At 42.9% G+C, this 21,990-nt stretch overlaps 1 protein-coding gene across 1 annotated transcript in view; it reads right to left on the bottom strand.

The window, feature by feature from the left end:
- clstn2a (calsyntenin 2a) overlaps positions 1-21,990 on the bottom strand; it is a 537,584-nt gene that overhangs the window by 385,522 nt on the left and 130,072 nt on the right. The window contains exon 2 of the mRNA XM_059948013.1: positions 20,721-20,756. Within this exon, the coding sequence (XP_059803996.1) occupies positions 20,721-20,756 (36 nt within the window). The remainder of the gene's footprint in view (positions 1-20,720; positions 20,757-21,990) is intronic.

Here is a 21,990-nt window from a genome sequence, read left to right as displayed (position 1 = left end):
CTCAAAATGTGTCACGTGAGCTCACTTCAAATGTTTTCAAGTCTGCAACAATAAAATGCTATTAAGTTTTATTATATAAAACAGATGAAACCTTGGATTTGGCGATAGCTTAAGTCATGTCAAATTCACACTCCATTATAATTAATTTTTGCATTGCTTCAAAAGAATTGGCATGCAGCTTTCAGAGAAATAATTTAACTGCACAATTTGATCTATAAACCAGATAAAAATCTTAAAATCCAAACATGCAAATGGATTGATGTTATTAAAAGTCTTAGAAGCAGCGTTCTTTGTAATGGCCGTTATTCAGAACAGATACTCGGTCAAACAATGCTTTCTTTGAGTCATCAGCTTTATCTGAAGCATTTTACTAAGGAGTTTGTCAAAATGGAAGCTGCTCCTTTGTACTCTCTGTTGCCCCTTATCTCACCAAGTCTTGCATTTCTAATATAATTGCTATTTAATTTGTTCAGTAGATTTTAGTTTTAAATACAATCTCACAAAATTCAGGAAGTCAAATCATCATCAGCTTACCTGTTGAGCATAATATGGAATTTTATGAAGGGGTAATTTATAGAATAGATAGGGAGGACACTGATGTAGCATGTGTTGGCTTTTAGAAAGTGTTTAAAAGACTTACACATAAGAGAATTGCATACAGAATTAAAGCAAATAGGATTGGTGAGAGAGCTGATTGATAGACAAGAACAGAAAGTAAGAATAGCAGGCTCTTTTCCCACATGGTACACAGTGACAAGTGGGGCTCTTCAGATTTCAGTGTATGGACTCTAGCTTTTCACTATATTAGAGACCTACATTTGGAAAATAAATATATTATTTACAGACTTGCAGATGATGCAGTCCTCAGTGCTATATAACCGATGCAGAGAGGCCCTACAGTGGCTTGGACAGGTTGAGTGAGAGGGAAAATACATGACAGTTGCAATGCATTGTGGATAAAATAGAAATGATCCACCAAACCAGGAAAGCAGATTTTTGCATGAATGACAGGAGATTAGGAAAGAGGGAAATGCAGCTTGTTCTCCAGCACCGATGAAAGTGAGCATACAGGTGAAAAAGGGAAAGGGCATATTGGCTTTCATTGCCAGGTGAATGGAGTGGACAATAGGGATGCCTTACTACAATCAGGTGCACCAGAAAGGTTTTCCAAAATGATGCCTGGGTAGCAGAGAAAATCTATGAATAAATGTGCAATTAATAGACTTATATTCACCAGAGTTTAATAGAATATGAGCGATCTCATTCAAACTTTTACAACTCTGACAGAAGTGGGCAGACGAGATGAAGAAAAGATGTTCCTAAGGATAAGAAAGTCCATCCAAAGGCAGTTGAGGCCAAATGCCTAAATATTTTCAAGGAGGTGAATATAAAACTAATGTCTGAAGGGTGGAAGAGATATAAGGAGAATACAGAACCAGGGCACAGAATCTGAATGATCAGCTGTACTAATCCTTATTGTACTGTATAGCAGAACTGGTTCGATGGGATAGATGGCCCACTTCTGCCCCTTGTTCTGTGATTATATGTTAATGTTATTCTTTACAGAATTTTTGCCATTTGACTTGTGTGGTTACAGAGCATGCAAAAGCAACTGAATTGACTGTTGTATCTGTGCACAACTACATATCAATTAAATAAAAGCATGCATGTGGGTGATGGCTTTAACCGGTGTATTCACGAGAGAGAGAGGGAGAGAGAGAGAGAAGGAGAGAGGGAGAGAGGGGGAGAGGGAGAGAGGGAGAGAGGGGGAGAGAGAGAGAGAGAGAGAGAGAGAGAGAGAGAGAGAGAGAGAGAGAGAGAGAGAGAGAGAGAGAGAGAGGGAGGGAGAGAGGGAGAGAGAGAGAGGGAGGGAGGGAGGGAGGGAGGGAGAGAAAGAGAGAGAGAGGGAGAGAGAGAGAGAGAGAGAGAGAGGGAGAGAGGGAGAGAGAGAGAGAGAGAACAATGCGGATGCACAGGCAGAAGAAAAGCTTCGACCCACGAAGCAAATACTGAATATCTATGAGTTAGTTATTAGTTGTGGAGTGGATGATGGTGAGCTAGTAACTTCTATCAATCAGGGAATTCTAAGTTTGATTCCCAGCCTGTGATGTCCTAATTTTATACCCTTTAAAGAGAAAGCCAGTTTGTAAATATATTGAATACTCTTGCGTTCTTCCAACAACTATTTTTCAAGTCACTGAGGTCAGCTGCACAACTGATCGATTACTAATATTACCTGAAACTTTCCAAAGTAAGTAAGATTAAATGGTCTTTAAATTCTAAAAAAAAAGTTTGCTCAGGATATTCTTTGATAGAGCAATTTGTGTGACACACTGTCTTCTTTTCTAAAAAAGTGAAAATGTAAATATTAGGAAATATTGTTAGCCACATTAAGAGAATTAAGATGAATATTTTCATATTTGTTATTTTTCTTTGAAGTTTTGAAATGGATCTGAATGTAATAATATGTATTTTTTTTCTATTCATGTACACGTTTGTACATATGACAACATGTGGCGACCCACTTCCCAGCGCACTCGAACCGGCTCACTAATCGGCACGCGCCGGCATTGAGGCCGGTCCAAAAGAGGACGCCAAGTCTGCTTCACCAGCAAGGGGAAAAGCCCGCGCGTGGGACGGGACTGTGAATACACGCCCCCTACAGTTTCCCGCCCGGGGAGGGTGGGATCAGGAAGGCTTTAAAGTGAGGCCGCGAAGTTTGAATAAATCTCTTTTGCAACTGCAGCTCATCGATTACGTGTTGTTATTTCAGCGCTGTGTGTAGCACATGGCTACAACTGGTCACCCCGACGACCCAAATGATACTTGGGCCGAAGATGACCGAAGCCGCATCTGTTCATGCGGTTTCGTTAAAACTGCCAAGCTTCTGGACGCTGCAACGTCACCTATGGTTCCAGCAAGTAGAAACCCAATTCCACGTTCAGCAGATAACCTCGGAGGACACACGTTACTACTACGTGGTGAGCTCCCTCGACCAGGAAACAGCGGCCCAGGTTGAGGAGTTCATACAGTCTCCCCCAGCGGACGGCAAATACACGGAATTCAAAGCCTTGCTCATATGGACTTTCAGACTCTCATGGTGCGAGTGAGCTGCCCGCTTACTGCACCTGGATGGTTTGGGGGACAGACTGCCATCGGCTTTGATGAACGAGATGCTGTCCCTGGCCAGAGGACACAAGCCCTGTCTCATGTTTGGGCAGGCATTCCTGGAGCAGCTGCCCGAGGACATACGCCTGCTGCTGTCCGACGCAGATTTCAGCGACCCTCGGAAGGTAGCAGCCTGGGCGGACTTGCTGTGGAACGCCAAGAAGGGGAGCGGGGCGTCCGTCGCACAGATCACCAGGCCACACTCCTAGCGGCAAACCAGACCAGGCCCGGCCGCAGAGCCCGCTAACCCCAGAGGCAGGGGTGAGGAGACCAACGAACAATGGTGCTTCTACCACCAGGTGGGGCGCAGAAGCCTGCCGTTGTCGCCTGCCCTGCAAGTTCCCGGGAAATGCCAGGACTAGCCACTGCTGATGGCTATGGCGGCTGGCCATTGGGATAGCCTCCTGTATGTGTGGGACAATTGGTCGGGACGCTGCTTTTTGGTCGACACCGGAGCCGAGATCAGCGTCTTATCTCCGACGAATTACGACACCCTCAACAGGGCACCGGGTCCCACCCTGAGGGCCACGAACGGCAGCACAGTAAGGACATATGGCACCCATACGGTGCAGCTACATTTCGGCTCCAGCCGGTTCACATGGAACTTCACACTGGCCGCCGTAGCCCAACCGCTCCTGGGAGCGGAGTTTTTGTGGGCTCACAGCCTACTGGTCGACCTGCAAGGTAAGAGACTGGTCCACGCCGAGACCTTTCAAACATTCTCCCTGGGTGCAGCCCAGTTGCCGGCCCCACACCTAGGCTCCATCACGCTGTCCGACAACGACTTCACCAGGGTCCTGGCGGATTTCCCATCGGTTCTGGCATCACAGTTCACAGCAGCCATGCCCAGACACGGCGTACAGCACCACATCCTGACACAGGGACCACCCCTCCACGCCCATGCTCGAAGGCTTCCCCCGGACAGGCTCCGACTGGCAAAGGAGGAGTTCAAAAGGATGGAGGAATTGGGGATCATCCGGCGGTCCGACAGCCCATGGGCCTCCCCCCTGCACATGGTGCCTGAAGCAACAGGGGGCTGGAGACCATGAGGCGATTACTGCAGGCTGAACGAGGCTACAACAGGGACCGCTACCCTGTGCTGCATATTCAGGACTTTGCAGCAAACCTGCATGGCGCACGGATCTTCTCCAAGGTAGACCTCGTCCGGGGATTCCGTTAAATCCCAATGCATCTGGACGATGTCCCCAAAACGGCTCTCATCACTCCGTTTGGCCTTTTCGAGTTCCTCCGCATGCCGTTCGGCCTGAAGAATGCCGCACAGATGTTTCAGCGGTTAATGGACGCAGTGGGACGAGACCTGGACTTCACTTTCATCTATTTGGATGATATCCTCATAGCCAGCAGCAGTCGTCAGGAGCATCTGTCCCACCTCCGTCAACTCTATGCCCGACTGAGTGAATACGGCCTGACAATCAACCTGGCCAAATGACAGGTTGGGCTCGACACCATCGACTTCCTAGGCCACAGGATTACTAAAGACGGGGCAATCCCTCTGCCCGCTAAGGTAGACGCAGTCCGCCATTTCCCCCGACCCAACACAATCAAAGGCCTTCAGGAATTTGTGGGTATGGTAAATTTCTATCACAGCTTACTCCCTTCAGCTGCCCGAATCATGTTCGCCCTGATGTCGGGTAAGGGCAAGGACATTACCTGGGACGCGGAGTCCGCTGCCACTTTCATTAAAACCAAAGAAGCCTTGGCAAACGCCGCGATGATAGTGCACCCCAGAACGGACGTCCCTACCGCCCTCACAGTGGACGCATCTAACACGGCAGTCGGTGGAGTGCTGGAACAACTCATCGAAGGTCGCTGGCAACCCCTGGCATTTTTCAGCAAACACCTGCAACCACCCGAGCTCAAATACAGTGCTTTCAACCGGGAACTGTTATACCTGGCAATCCGGCATTTCAGGTATTTCTTGGGAGGTCGGCCCTTCACCGTGTTCACGGACCACAAACCACTTACCTTTGCGTTCACGAAGGCATCTGACCCCTGGTCGTCCCGCCAGCATTGACATCTGTCCTACATCTCCGAATACACGACGGATGTCCGGCACGTCTCGGGAAAGGACAATGTTGTGGCGGACACCCTCTCCCACCCTAATATCCAAGTCCTGTCCCGGGGGGTAGACTATGAAGCGCTGGCGGAGGCGCAGCAGGCAGATGAGGAGATCCCTAGTTACAGGACTGCAGTCTCTGGTTTGCAGCTCCAGGACCTTCCTGTAGGCCCAGGTGAGAAGAACCTACTCTGTGACGTCACCACCGGCCAACCCCGCCCCATCGTCCCGGCAACCTGGCGGTGGCGCGTTTTCAGCTCCATTCACAACTTAGCGCACCCCTCCATCAGGTCAACCGTCCGGATGGTCTCCAACAGGTTCGTTTGAAACGGACTCTGCAAGCAGGTCAGTGAATGGGCCAGAACGTGCATGCACTGCCAGACGGCCAAGGTACAGCGGCACACCAAAGCTCTGCCGCAGCAGTTCCACCCCACTCACTGGCGTTTTGACCACATTCATGTGGATATCGTGGGCCCCCTGCCAGTGTATTGTGGAGCGCGGCTCCTCCTGACTATCATGGACCAGTTCACAAGATGGCCAGAGGCGATCCTGCTCACCGACACCACCTCTGAATCTTGCGCCCGGGCACTGATCACCACCTGGGTGTCCCGCTTTGGTGTACCGGCCCACATTACCTCCCGACAGAGGCGCCCAGTTCACCTCCAGCCTCTGGTCAGCTATGGCCAGCCTTTTGGGGACACAGCTGCACCACACAACTACCTACCACCCACAGTCGAACGGCCTGGTGGAGTGTTTCCACCGTCATCTGAAGTCGGCTCTCAAGGCCCGCCTCACAGGGCCTAACTGGGTGGACGAGCTCCCCTGGGTCCTGCTCAGAATCTGCATGGTGCCCAAAGAAGTTCGGCACACCTTGTCGGCCGAGTTGGTGTACAGTGCACCCCTGGTCGTCCCAGGGGAGTTCATACCAGCCCCAAGGGGGCAAGAGGAAGAACCCGCAGCAGTCCTGGGCAGACTACGCGAGAGACTCGGTAACCTGGCCCCCATACAACTTCGCAGCATGGGCAGAACCCAACCTGCGTACCCAAAGACCTGCTAAACTGTAAGTTCATTTTTGTACAACGGGGCGGACACCGGACACCGCTACAACGGCCCTATGAGGGGCCGTTTACGGTGATCAGAAACAACAGGTCCACACTCGTGCTGGACACTGGGGGGAGAGAGGAGGTTTTCACGGTGGACCGACTCAAACCGGCCCATGTGGACGTGGCGCAGCCGGTCGAGATTCCGGCACCATGGCGCAGAGTCAGACCTCCCAAACAGAGTCCGACCCAGACTGAGGACATTGGGGGAGTGTATCGCCGGTTCTGGGGGGGAGGTGGTTATGTGGCGACCCACTTCCCAGCGCACTCGAACCGGCTCACAAAGTGGCACGCGCCGGCATTCAGGCCAGTCCCAAAAAGGGCACCAAGTCTGCTTCACCAGCAAGGGGAAAAGCCCGCGCGCGGGACGGGACTGTGAATACATGCCCCCTATAGTATTCCCGCCCGGGGAGGGCAGGATCAGGAAGGCTTTAAAGCAAGGCCGCGAATTTGAATAAATCTCTTTTGCAACTGTAGCTCATCAACTACGTGTCGTTATTTCAGCGCTGCGTGTAGAACACCACTACAAATATTTACTTAATATTTATCCCTATCTGCCTTGAGAAAGTGCTCTCTGGGCCACCTACTTCAAATATTGTAATGTAGTGATGTATTTATATGGTGCTTTAAGACAGTAAGTTCCTCAATTGACGAAGTGAAGATGAAGGATTCTGAGATTTGAAGAAAACCTTGCAACTGCCGGAGTTCCCATGCAAATGATACACTTATTTTTCTTGTTTGGGGATTTAGGATGTGCTACCTAAGAAGAGGAGGCAAGCTGCCATGTTGCATCTCCACATAGTGTATCCCAGAGGGTGGAGAAGCAATGATGCATGGAAGACCAATAGGTAAGGCCGTTCTGTGACAGTGTTCAATATCTCAAGATATCTTTGGAGCTGCACTCATTCAGGAGGCTTACACACTACTCCTGTTTTTGAGAAGCACAGGAAACACGGACACTTCACCTGATGTCTTCTAACTGACCCTCAGAGTCAATATTGTACAAGGTATTGGTAAAAAAACAGAAAAGAACACAATGAGCAATGCATTCAAAATGCTGGAGGAACAGTGATCAATCCAGACATCGGAAGTTTAGAGAGGAGGGGATTCTAATTAGGTCCACTGCCCAAGTAGAAAAGGCAGCAGCGAGTCCCTACAGTGGAAAAAAGCTTCGATCAGTGACCAATCGATGTTTGGGTTTGATTAGCAATGGCAAATTAAAAGAAGGCAGAGGCAAGCCCAGCAGCCATCGTCTGTGCTGATCTTGAGGCTTTAGCTCTTTGAAGCTTCAGTGAAGAGAGGCTTCAGTCAGAGAAAGCAAAGAGAAGAAAAATTCCAGATTAAGTTATTTTTTCCTTCCCTTCCTATATGTATGCTCAGCATCTGACAGGGACAGTAGAGATGCCAGGCAGGATAGCTGAATGCTCCTCTTGTGGGATGTGGGAAAGCAGGGAGACATTCAGTGTCTCTGGTGACTACAACTGTGAAAAATGCATCCAGCTGCAGCTCTATCAAACCACATTAAGAAGTTGGAGCATGAACTGGGTGAATTCTGGATCATTCAGGAGGCTGAATGTGTAACAGATAAGACATACAGAGAGGTAGTGACACTCAAGATGCAGGAGACAGGGAACTGTGTGAGTCACGAAAGGGAAGGGGGTTAAGGGCCTAGTAGTTCTACTGTAGCCATCCTCAACATCAGCTATATGAAATCCGATGCTGTCAGGGAGAATGACCTAATGGAGGAAAGTCACAGTGATTGGCTCTCTGGCACCGAGGCTGCCTCTGTGACTCAGAATGGAAGGGGGAGAAGGAGCATGCTGTGGTGAGAAGGGATTAGTTAGGGGAACGGACAGGAGGTTCTGTGGGTGAGAACGAGATTCTCAGATGGTATGTTTGCTCCTGGGTGCCAGGGTCTGGGATATCTTGGATCAACTCTTCAGTATTCTTAAGTGGGAGGGTAAACAGCCAGTAGTCATGTCCACATAGGTACCAATGACTTGGGTAGGACGTGTGATTAGGCTCGGCAAAGGGAGTTTAGGGAGTTAAGTGCTAAGTTAAAGGGCAGACCCTCGTGTAGTTCATGTAGAAAAGAGGGCATAAGAATTTTGAATAATTGGGCTCTCCTCCAGGGAAGGTGGAGCCTGTACAGAAGGGACGGTTTGCACCTGAACTGGAGGTGGACAACTATACTAGCAGGAAGGTTTGTTAATGCTGCATGGTGGGGATTAAATTAGAGTTGCAGGGGAATGGAAACCAGAGTATCAGAACAGTTAGTGGAGAGTTTGTGGAAGCTAGATGTTGGTAAGACCTTAGACAAAGTTAGGAATCAAAAGATTGACCGTGGTATGACTAGTGTCCTGACTGCACATATTTCAATGCAAAATGTATCCTAGGAAAGGTGGATGATAGAGCTGAAGATGAGGTAGCTGGTTTACAAACAGAGGCAATGTGTAGTAAGGAGAGGCTGTTGAGTGGACAAAATGTCAGTCAAAAGGATGAGCTGCAATGTAAAAGGTGGAGACATGAAAAGAGTGGATACAGGACTGAAGGTGTTATATTTGAATGCGTGCAGTATTCAGAATAAGGTAAGTGAACTTGTACCACAGTTACAGACTGGCATGAATGATGTAGGCATCACTGAATCATGACTGAAAGAAGATTATATCTGGGAACTTAATGTCCATGGATACACATTGTATATAAAGGGCAGACAGAAGGCAGAGGGGGTGGTGTTGTTCCATTGGTAAAAAATGAAATCAAATCATTGGAAAGAGGTGACACAGGGTCTGAAGATATTGAATCTTTGTAGATAGAGCTAAGGCACTGTAAGGGTATATAGAACCTGATAGGAGTTGGACACTGACCCCCAAACAGAGGAAGGATGTGGTCTATCTGTTACAATGGGAGATAGAAAATGTATGCTAAAAGGGCAATGCTACAGTAGTCTTAGGGGACTTCAATATGCAGGTAGCTTGGGAAAATCAGGTTGCTGCTGGATCCCAGGAGAGAGAATTTCTAGTGCCTATGAGGTGGCTTTTTAGAGCAGCTCATGATTCAGTTCACTAAGGGATCAGATATTCTGGATTGGGTGTTGTGCAATGAACCAGAATTAATTCGAGACCTTAAGGCAGGGGTGTCAAACTCATTTTAGGTCACGGGCCGGATTGGGCAAAATGCAGCTTCATGCAGGCCGGATCAGTCGGGCGCGTGCGAACGCAGCTTTCATTGCCTCCGTTTTTTCAGCCTGTTCTCATGTGTCTCAGTCTCTGCTATAACTACAAAGTGTTTCACTTCACAAATTCCGTTTCTTATGAAGAAGACTGCTGAGCAAGCATTATTTTTATGATTGGTATTAACTTACAATCATAGGCTTCATATCGCCAGGCCATTAATAATTAAAATAATAGATCTATCTAAAATGATCTCGCGGGCCTGATATAATTGTACGCCGGGCCGGATATGGCCCGCGGGCCTTGAGTTTGACACCTATGCCTTAAGGTAAAAGAACCCTGTTGAGAAAATGATCATATTGTGATCAAATTCACCCTGAAATTTTGAAAGGGAGAAGCTATAGAGAGATGTATCAATATGTCAGATGACTAAGGGGAGTTATGGAGGCATAAGACAGCAGTTGGCCAGATTTGATTGGAAAAGGACACTGGTTGGGATGATGGCAGAACAGCAAAGGTTGGGATTTCTGTAAGCAATTTAGAAAGCACATGATATATACATCCCAAAGAGAAAGAAGAATTCTAAAGGCAAGATGACACAACCACTGTGAACAAGAGAAGTAAAGCCAACACAAAAGCCAAAATGAGGGCACATAATAGAACAAAAGGTAGTGTAAAGTTAGAGGATAGTGAAGCTTTTAAAACTAATAAAAGACAACTAAAAATGATTAAGAGGGTAAAGATGGATTACAAAAATAAGCTAGCCAATTATATTAAAAGGATAACAAAAGTTTCTTCAGATAAGCAAAGTGTCAGAGAGAGGTGAGTGGATATCAGACCACTAGAAAATGAGCTGGAAAGGTAATAATAAGAAACTGCAGGCATAACTAAATAAGTATTTTGCATCAGTCTTCACTGTGGAAGACACTAGAAGTACAGCAGAACTCCTAGCTGTCAGGAGTCATGAAGTGTGTGAAGTTACCATTACTAGAGAGAAGGTTCTTGGCAAACTGAAAGGACTGAAGGTAGATTAGTCACCTGGACCAGAGGGTCTACACCCCAGGCTTCTGAACGAGATGGCTGAAGAGTTTGTGGAGGCATTAGTAAGGATCTTTCAAGAATCACTAGATTCTGAAATGGTTCTGGAAGACTGGAAAATTATAGGCCAGTTAGTCTGATATCAATGGTTGGGAAGATGTTGAAGTCAATTAATGCAGTTTCTGGGTACTTAGAGGCACATGACCAAATAGGCCTTAGTCAGGATGGTTTTCCTGAAAAATCTGTTGGAATTCTTTGAAGAACTAACAAGCAGAGTAGACAAAAACAGAATTGGTTAATGTTGTTTACTCGGATTTACAGAAGTCCTTTGACAGGATGAGACACACGAGACTACTTAACAAGCTACAAGCCCATGGTATTACAGGAAAGATTCTAGCATGGATAAAACAGTGGCTGATTGGCAGGAGGCAAAGAGTGGAAATAAAAGGAATCTTTTCTAGTTGGCTGTCAGTGACTAGTGATGTTCCACAGGGGTCTGTGTTGGGACTGATTCTTTTTACATTACACGTGTATGATTTTGATGATAAAATGATGGTTTTGTTACAAAGTTCGCAGGCAATATGAAGATAGGTGGAGGAGCAGGTAGTTTTGAGGGAGTAGAGAGGCTATAGAAGGACTTACAGGTTAGGACAATAGGCAAAGAAATGGCAGATAGCATATAGTGTCAGGAAGTGTATGTCATGCACTTTGGTAGAAGAAATTAAAGGATTGATTATTTTCTAAATGGAGAGAAAATACAAAAACGGAGGAAGAGAGGGACTTGGGAGTCCTTGTACAGGATTCCCTTATAGATATTTTGCAGGCTGATTCTGTGGTGAGGAACACAAATGAAATGTTAGCATTCATTTCAAGAGGACTGGAAAATCAAAATCATATTCAGGTTTAATATCATTGGCATATGTCGTAAAATTTGTTAACTTAGTGGCAGCAGAACAATAACATACATGATAAATAAGTATATAGAAAAAAAAACTTGAATTACATCAAGTATATATATGTCTAAATATTCTTGTTAAAATAACTAGTGCAAAATAAAACCAGAAATAAAATAGCAGTGAGGTAGTGCTCATGGGTTCAATTAGAAATTGGCAGAAGCTGTTCCTGAATCACTGAGTGTCTGCCTTCAGGCGTCTGTACCCCCTGCTCTTCTATCTTATGACCTTATGGTCTAACTCAGCAGGTAGAACAACATCTATGGAGTGGAATAACTGCCTGTTACAGGCTGGATGTACAGGAAACGAAGTGGGCAGAACACAATAAGATGCAGGGATGAGGGGAAGCAATACCAGCTGGCAGATGATAGGTGAGACCAGATGAGGGAGAAGATGGTTTTATGTGGAATATGAAGTATGAAGCTGGGAGGGGGCAGTGCAAGAGGTAAGTGGCTGAAGAACATGAAATCTAATAGAAGACCATGAATAAAAGGGAAGTAGGGGTCCAGAAGGAGGTAATAGACAGGTGAGAAGAAAAGGGTTGAGAGGGTAACAAGATTGGGGAGGGAACGGGGAAAAGAGAGAAGGAGGGAGGGGCATAAAGTTAATGGAAATTGGAGATATTGATGTTCTTGCCATCAGGTTGGATGCTACCAAGACAGTATTTGACTTTTTCTCCTCCAAACTGAGTTTGGTTTCATCTTGGCAGTAATGGAGGCCTTGGACTGGTATGTCAGAATGGAAATGCAGAATTGAATTGAAATATGTTGCTACTGGGAGATAGTGCCTACAAAGGCGTGTGATAGTGCGGTTCCCCAATCTACATCACGATTCACCGATTCACAGGTAAAGCGCTGCCTCACCTGGAAGGAAGGTTTGGGGCCATGAATGGTGGTGAAAGGAATAAGTATAGGGCCAGGTGCAGCACTTTGCACACTTACAGAGTTAAGTGCCACGAGGAAGATCAGTGTAGAGGGACAAATAGTCAAGGAAGACATGTATAGAGCCCAGTGGAGAGTGAAGTAGGGAGTGGGGTGGGAAGACAAGCTTAGTGGTAAGTTCCCACTAGAGGCAGTGGAAATTATGGAGAATGATGTGGTGTATATGGGGGCTCGTGTGGTAGCAGGTAAGGATAAGGGGAACCCTATTCCTGTTATGATGGCAACAGGATGGGGTGAGTGTAGATGAGTGGGAATTTAAGGAGATGAAGGTGAAAGCAGCATCCATGGTTGTGGAAGGGAAACCTCATTCTTTGAAAACAGAGGATTTCTCAGTTGTTATAAAATAGATGTTCCACTCCGCAACAGGAATACAGTATCGACATATTAATTGTGGATACATCAGCTCTTATTAAATGGTAAATAATCTTGACACAGAATAATGAAATGTCAAAACAAGGTAATTTTTTGATTCTAGTAATAGAGTCTGAAGAGAACCTTTATCTGAGATATCCCTTCCGTCCCAGAAATTCAAACAGGGTAAGTTGAATAAAAGAAAAAAAACAGAGCAGTGCTAAAGGCATTTTACAATGTCCACAGTGGATTTAGAATAGCTGAAATGTGACTAATAAGTTTATACACATAAAATTATAAAATGGAATTTATTTTATGAAAGGTAACTTGGTAGCAGTAAGAACTTGAAATATAAGAAGTACTGCATATCATCGTTGAAGGGGTTCATCCAAAGGCAAATAATTCCTGACAAATATGATTGCAGATAAGCACTGAAAGAGGACAGCACTCTACAAGGTTGATGGTGTACTGTTTTCATGTAAAAGCTAAACTGATCAACCTTAAATCTAAGCCCGCTGGTTACTGACACTTCTGTCAAAGTGAACAGTTTCTCCTTATTTTAGTCTTTCACAATTCGCCCTGATTTTGATCATCGCTAGCAACACTTTTTCCTTAGTCACAGACAGAACAATTATATCTTCTCTGTTCTCACCATGCAAGTTAATTCTTTCATCCTACACTGACTCCATATCAATGATTCTCGGCTGAATCATCCCTAAAGCACTGATGTACATCCTAAAGAGGAGTGCTTAGAATTGAGCTGTATACTCCCACTGAGAGCTATCTAGTATTTTATTGAGATTTAATTTCCTTGGCTTTATCACAGGCATGGAGTACAAAAGGCAGAGATACTATGTGCCTATTAAAATTCCTCTCACTTCATCATACCTTTAAGAATTTATCCTCCCAAGTTTCTCAGCTCCTGCAATTTTCTGAAAATTATGCAGATATAATTTAGCAAAATGGAAATAATATTTGGCCAATTTATTGTACTCTTGGTGAATTAATATATGCTGTGGATGCTATGGGATGCGCAAATGCCTGTTGATTAGGTACAACATCAAAACTTATTGTAAAAACACCTGATAGTACTGGAGATTACATATTGCAGTGGACTGAAGATTGGCTGGTAACTGGAAACACAGAATAGGCATTATTTTGATTGATAAGGCATTAAGTGCTGTAGCACACAAGTTGATACATGAGCCTTTATTTCATCACAATTTCCATGAATAGAATAATGAAAGCACCAAAGGTACAGTTGTTAAATTTGGTATCAGTACAATGATAGGAAAGTAAGATATGAAGAAAACACAAGAGGCTCTGGAGTGATATTGATATGTATTGAGTGGGCAATCATCTGACAAATGATTATCATGTGGGAAAATGAGAAATTCTGTATTTTGGAATGAAAATTACTGGAAGAACATAATTATGTATACAGTACACAACTAGATTTCATGATACTGTGGGATTTGGTTCTCCTGTGTGTAATTTACAGAAAGTTAGCAATCAGATACTGCACACAATTAGGGAAGCTTGCAGAATGGTATTTTTTTATTGAATAAAATGTAGGGAGATTATGCTGATGTTAAATAGGGCACTGGTGAAACCACATCTGGAGTACATGTATACAGTACCTCCTTACTCAAGGAAGAATGATTTACAGTGAAAGCAGCTTTAAGATGTGTCTCTAAATAAACACAAGGAAAGGTTGACAGACAAGGTTTACATACACTGTAATTTAGAAGAGTAAGGCAAGGCTGAATCGGACCATAAAATTCAGAGAGGTCTTGGCAAGGTGAATGTGGACAGGATGTTCCCCTTGTAAGAGAACGTAGAAATAACCATTGCTATGCATTTGCTTGTCCACTTATGGCAGTAGTGAGACAATTTTTGTTTCCATGATGGTTATGAATCTTTGAAATTCTGCCTTGATCCATGGAAGAACCAGAGTTCCTAGATACTTTAAACGCAGAGGTAGACAGAAACTTGAAATGTAAGTGGTATAAAATTATTTTTGGTGAAATGAAATACAGAATTGCAGTTAAAGTCAGAACAGCCACAGACTTATTAATTGGCAGGTCAGGCTTGAGGGCCAAATGACCAATTTCACTCCATTGCATTTGGAGTTCTTTGTGACTATATGCACCAGGTTTAAAAAGCAACCAGTGCCTGTGGGGATGTCTGCAGAGGGAGTGTTCACAGAGTGAGTTGGAGGCAGCTCCTTGTAAGACAGTAGGCACCAGGTTTAATAAGCAACCGAGGTTAGCTAAGACTTGACTGTGGAGTGGGAAGATTGCTTGGGTAAATAAAAAGAAGCGAGGTATAAATGGGGTGGTCATTGTTGGAGTGGGCCTATGTTAGAATGGTCTGGCTTTGGCTTAACAGGCTTCAGCTCAAAAAGCTTCAGTAAAAAAAAGTCAGAAGTTAAAGGTGCTGAGTCATTTGGATCAATTAGTTGATTCTAGAATTTAGGCTTAAAAAGTTTGAGCCAAAGATATAGCAAGTGCAGGCAGGATGGTAGTTAAAGGCAATGGAATGCTTCTCCTGTAAGATGAAGGATTTTCAGGGTACCTAACAATCTCTCTGATGACTATATCTACAGGATGATTACAACTTCTGCTCCTGATAGACAAAGTCAAGGAACTGGAGCTGGAGCTGGATCCAATTGGCTCCTTCTGGGAGGCTGAAAACCACATAGATGAGATTTTTACACCTAGAGTGCAAGCTTCAGAAAGTAGATGTGTGCTGACAGGAGAAGTAAAGGGAGGAAGTAGTTACTGCAGGGTTCCCCTCTGGCTATTACGCTCAGCAACAAGTATACCCCATGCTGGAGGAATTCAGCAGGTCAGGTAGCATGTATGCAACTGAATAAACAGTCGATGTTTCAGGCCAAGATCCTTCATCAGTATTGAGCTGAGGTGCTCAACAAAGCAGTCCCCCAATCTATGTCGGATCTTACTAACATAGAGGAGGCTGCATCAGGAGCACCAGATACAGTAGACAACCCAAAAGATTCACGGAAGAAGTGTAGCCTCAGCTAGAAGATCTGTTTGGGGTCCTGAATAGAGGTGTGAGAGGAGGTGATTGGACAGGTATAGCATTTTGGCTGCCTGCAGAGTTAAGTACCATGAGTGAAAGAAGTGGGGAGAGAAGAATGGACAAGGGAATCACAGAGGGAGTGATTCTTATGGAAGGCAGAAAGTTGCATGGGGGGTGGTGGTTGGAGATAAAGGCGTATTTTGTCGTAGAGTCCTTTTGAAGATGGCTGAAGTTGCGAAGAATAATGTGTTGGATGCAGAGTCTCAAGGAGGAGTAGCTGAGGACAAGAGGAGCTCTATCTGTGTTAAGGCAGCAAGAAGCTGAGGTGAAAGTGAATGTCCGGGAAGGGTGAGGGTAGCGTCAATGCTGGAGAAAGGGAAACCTTGTTCTTTGAAGAAAGAAGACATCTCTGATATTCTGGCAAGGGAAGCTTTATACTGGGAACAGATGTAGTGGAGATAAAAGAACTGAGAAAAGGGAATGGTATTTTTTCAGGAGACAGGTTGCAAACAAGTATAGTCGAGATAGCAGTGGTAACCGCTGGGTTTATAAAAGATATTGGTAGACAATCTGTCTCCAGAGAGATCAAGAAAAGAAAGAGAGGTGTCAGAAATGGACCAACTGAATTTAAGGGCAGGGTGAAAGCTGGGAGCAAAGTTAATGAAATTGATGAGCTCAGCTTGGCTGCATGAAGCAGCACCAATGTAGTCATCAATGAATACCTCTCTGAATCCAAAGGGCCAGTTCACCATGGATACAATGCATCTTGGAACCTAGAAAGGTGCTCACTTTTGTCCCATCTTCATCTGATGTCTATCTGTAGTCCATCAGTCTAATGTTGTTCAGGAACAAGTCCAAAGCTTAGATAGCTGGTGCTCCTTCTACCATGCCAAGAGTTTAAAAGCTTTTTTGTTGTTTAAATAAACAAAACTACAGTCTGTAGATATTCAGGGTAGTGAACAATTTAAGAATAATATGCTCTTCATTATTGCTGAAATAAAATTTTACCGTGTGCTGCTTTTATTGTGAAAAGTCTATCAAAATTCTGAATTTTCAATTAGTTGTTCAAAATGTTATTTAAGTATCATTTTTGAAATACTTTCTCCACATAATAAATTAAATACAAAATTTGTTCACAATGTGTGCAGACTTTGAGATATTCCTGAGAGATATGATAATGAGCTACCTAACTGGCTTTCTATTAATGTTAGTAAATGTTTCTTTCCATATTAAATACCTGATTATAATAAGATCCAATTACTTAATGCAAATCATTACTTTATTGTCTGATATTTTGTTATAATCAGGAATTTTCTGAAATTCACTTTGGTATCAGCTATGAATGTCAGCAATCTTTGCTAAGCTTCAGGAGTTGGGTCAATGGTGTCAGTTACAAACAATGGCAACCAATTACAGATTTGAATAAAATCACTTCAATATTCATCACTTCACCTCCAGCTAGAAAAGTCCCTTTGAGCACTGCTGTCTATCTTCTATAGGCAAGCGAGCTCTGAATCCAAACGGACAATTCACCATGAATCCCATGCAGTTTACTCTTCTGGATGAGCATGCCATGAGACCCCTTGTCAAATGCCTTACTAATATGCATGTAGACAACATCTACAGTGCTATCTTCCATTAGTCATGCACGTCAACTTGTAAAATGGTTTGTATGACTTGATGTACCCTACTTAAAGGATTATGCTTTGTTCCCATCTTGAATAATAGAACAACATTAGATATTCATCAGTCCTCTGGGACCTTGTCTTTGTCCAGAGAGAACTTGCGGTTAATAGTCATAGTCCAAGCAATCTCTTCTCTTGCCTCTTTTAATAACCTGGGATATATCCTATCAGGGCCTCACGACTTATCGACCTTAACGCTCTTTAAGAGACCCAACACTTCCTCCTTCTTTACCTGCAAATGGCCTAGCATAACAATATGGTCAGCAATAATTTCCTTATCCTCAGCATCTTTGTCCCCGGTAAATATTGATGTAGTTATAAAGGAACTCAGCCCCATCCTCAATATCCAAGTAAGTGTTCCCCCTTTACCTTTACAGAACAAAGACAGAGGGTATTCTAGCTGAAGGTCTGTTAATAGTGGTGTTTTGCAGGAATACTGGAACCTCTGCTGTTTGTGACATATATAAATGACCTAAATGAAAATGAAGATGGGCAGGTTACTAAGTTTGCAGATGATATGAAGATTGATGGCATTGTGAATAGTGTAGAAGACTGAAAAAGAATGTGATGGGATATAAATGCAGAATAAAGGCAAATTGAGTTTAACACAGACAAACGTGAAATATTGCGCATCAGTAGAGCAAATGAAAAGAGATAGTATATTGTGAAGGGCAAGATCGTTAACAGTGTTGATCAGCAGAGGGATCTTCTGGTCCAAGTTCATCACTCCCTGAAAGCGGCTACATAGGTTGATAGGGTGTTAAGAAGACATATGTCACGCTTGAGCTTTAGTAGTCGAGGTATTAAATTAAAGAGTCAGGAAGTTATATTTCAGCTTCATAAAGCTCTAGTTATGCCGCATCTAGAGTTCTGGTCACCCCATTGTAGGAAGAACGTCGAGGCTTTGGAGAGGGTGCAGAAGAGGTTTACCAGGATGTTGCCTGGATCACCGTTCTTTGAGGTATGACAAGAGATTGGACTAACTTGGGTTGTTTTCTCTAGAGTATCAAAAGCTGAGGGGAGATCTGATAGAGGTTTGTAAGATTATGAGAGGCATAGAGAGAGTAGGCAGGGAATATCATTTTCTCAGGATTGAAATATCTTATATCAGATGGCATGCAGTTAAGGTGAGGGAGGTCACTTCAAGGGAGATGTGAGCGACAAGTTTTTCACTCAGAGAATGCTGGATATCTGGAATGCACTGCCTGGGAAGGTGGTAGAGGAACATACATTACAGACTTTTACAAGATGTTTAGATAGGCACAAGAATGTGAGAAAATAGAAAGGTACAGGCATTGTGCAGGCAGAAAAGATTAGTTTAGTTTGCCATTTAATAACTAATGTAATTAGTCTGGCCTGAAGGGCCTGTTCCTGTACTGTAATGTTCTATGTTCTATGTTAAGTTTTAGCCTACAGACAGTGATCACCCTTCAGTTATAGACTGCAACACACACAAAATGCTGGTGGAACACAGCAGGCCAGGCAGCATCTATAGGAAGAAACACAGTCGACGTTTCGGGCCTTCATTTAAAATTCAATTTTGCAAAATCTTCCATGATAAAACTTTAATCTGTTTTATATAACACCCAGTGTTACCTTGCTGCATCACCATACAGGCAACTTTCAAGCAAGAACTCAAATTTTACCAGCCACTCTCCAATACGTCATCATTTGCAATAAATCAACCTGTATGTTAGTAGATGTACAAAATTCCGGCTCGTCATGTGTACTCATACAGATTGAGAGTCTATTCCCATGATGTTCATTTTTTTTATGAAATCCATGAAATAGAATAACAGTAGACCTTTTCCCCTTAAATGCAGCAAAATCACTGCATTCTTAAATACAGTATGTTAATAGCAAGCAGCGCGTATCTGTCTGGATACTTACATACTTACAATTTTTAGAGCAAATTTGAATATCATATGTACTAACTAATCTAAGTTGCTCTTAAATTATGATGGCAATAAATATACAGCATCAATAAACAGATTTATGTAATCAAGTTATAATGTTCAAACATTTAAAATTTGTTTAAAAACAACTCAGGATGATCATCACACATTTGGCAACATTTTTAGAAGTTAGCTTGATCATGCTTTGCATTATATTCTCACGTTCATGGTAAAAGAAGGACACATTATCTGCAGCTTGGTTTTCATAGGTTCTTTGTATAAACTGTGTAAAGTATATGTGCTTAATGATTTTTGAACATCCAACAATATCAACTGCAAAGTGTGCAGACTATTGAAGGTGAGGCACAAGGTGTTCATACAAGTTTGTGTAGTTTATTCAAGTGCTCTTGACAGACTGCCCCGATTTTATTGTTAGAAGAGTTATTAGCCAAATGACTCAATCCTTAAAGATGTGACAATCTTAAAGCAACAATTAATGTCCTCAAACAATATTTTATATGCTTCACAAGTCCAGAAAAATAAGCATTTTTTCTCTGCAATTAAAGAGCAACATAAAACAGTTAATTAAGCTTTCAAAATATTTCACTGTCTGTGAAAATAAGTAAGGGAGTTAATCAACAATTTAATGTTAATCATATTTAGTAGTATCTAAATTTGTTCCAGCAAACATAAAAAAAGTATTTTATAAACTGGATGATGATTACAACAATGATTGCATAGGGGATGTTTTGGAAACTAGATAGGAACTAAGCCTGGTAAAAACACCAGAAGATTGATAAGAACTTACTAATTCTCATGCTTTCTATGGGTTTCACTAATTATCATCTGAACGACATGGCTTGGGGTATAATGCAGGACTAAAATAATACATATCATAGTTATTGATGAGAAATCTAGCTTGCTGTGACTAGCCATACTAGACGTTATAACTATGTATAAGTGGAGGAATATGGCCATCAGATCTTGCTCTGAAAGGCAAGGCTAAATTCTGTGATCAGCAGTCACTAAGGAAACAATCAGGAATATAAGAAATGAGGCACCACGGATTGGAATTCCTCAATAATCATATTGTGAGGACATGGCCTTTTGCACACATTTAAACCAGAACATCTATGGCAAAAAAAAACAGCTAATTAAAATTCACCCCTAGCATTGCTCCAGGACACAAACTGCCAGAAACATGGAATATTAAATAATTATGATGTTGAAAATGTTTCCATAGACATACTGTAATTTGTTTCATCACATTTGAAAGCTTGTTAAAGTAAGTTACCTCTTTTGTATTTGTGGTTAATCCCATCACTGTGCCCTGCATAGGGAAAAGAAAAGCACAATGTTAAAATGAGGAATTTATTTTGACTAAATAAACTGTATTCATAAAAATCTGTTCTTGAAGAACAAAGCTAAAATGATTTTTTCATAGATATTATCACCTGAAAGAGATGACATTTCAACTGATTATATGGTACTTTTCACAGATATCTGTAGAATAGGACTCAAGTATTTTCCCCTGGTTATATTGAAACGTGTGAATACTAGTCACCTTATTACTGAGAATTTTCACAAGCTCTGCAATCCACTTAAAGAAGTCAACCAGACACAGTGCCAAGCTCATTGATACATTTACATTTCAGTCACAGAACAATACATGTCAGGGTGTAACCAGACTCCAAAGAAGAACAAGACAAGCATGTCCACATGCTTTAGTTCCTATACAAAGTTGTCTATTGTCAGAATGAAAACTATTGATATTAGAAGCCTTGAAAATGATCTGATTATTTAAACCAATCTTTACCCTCATATACATGTTGGCATTTAACTCATTCCTATTTTGAAATGGCATATAATAGTAAAAAGCGCCTTTCTCTTTCACAGCCTCATCATTTTCTTCTGAACATGGCTTTGTCTGTGATTTGCTCCCCAAAGCTGCGACCTTGATATTGACTCCAGGACTTTGTTGTCTGCTATCAATGCTTTGATTTGTTTTGTTGGCTCAAATGAAACTAGCTCAATAAAATGCTGCTAATAAAGACATGTTGAATGCAGCCACGAGACCAGGCAATAACATGCAAAATGAGCTGCTTGTTGTCATTCACAGTTTAGGCACTAATGAATGTAAACCCTCAGTTCTGATACATTCAGTGGCAACTTTATTAGGTACAGAAGTGGAACCCAGTGTGCTCTTCTGCTACTGCAACCCATCGATGTCATGATTTGATGTTTTAGGTGTTCAGAGATTTTCTTCTGCATGCTACTGTAGTAATGCAAGGTTATTTGAGATATTGTTACCTTCAAGTAATGGTCACTTGAACCAGTCTGGTCATTCGCCTCTGAACTCTCTCATTAACAAGCCATTTTCCCCCACAGAACTGTCACTCACCAGATCTTTTGCACCATTCTCTGTAAACTCTAGAGACTATGAGTGAAAATTCTAGGAGGTCAGCAGTTTGTGAGATAATCAAACCACCCCATCTGGCACCAACAATCATTCCACAGTTAAAGCGACTTAGATCATATTTCTTCCCATTCTTATATTTGGTTTG

This window comes from Hypanus sabinus, chromosome 2 (genome assembly GCF_030144855.1).
Source record: "Hypanus sabinus isolate sHypSab1 chromosome 2, sHypSab1.hap1, whole genome shotgun sequence".
NCBI classification, from domain to species: domain Eukaryota; kingdom Metazoa; phylum Chordata; class Chondrichthyes; order Myliobatiformes; family Dasyatidae; genus Hypanus; species Hypanus sabinus.
This window is presented reverse-complemented; position numbering and strand designations above follow the sequence as displayed.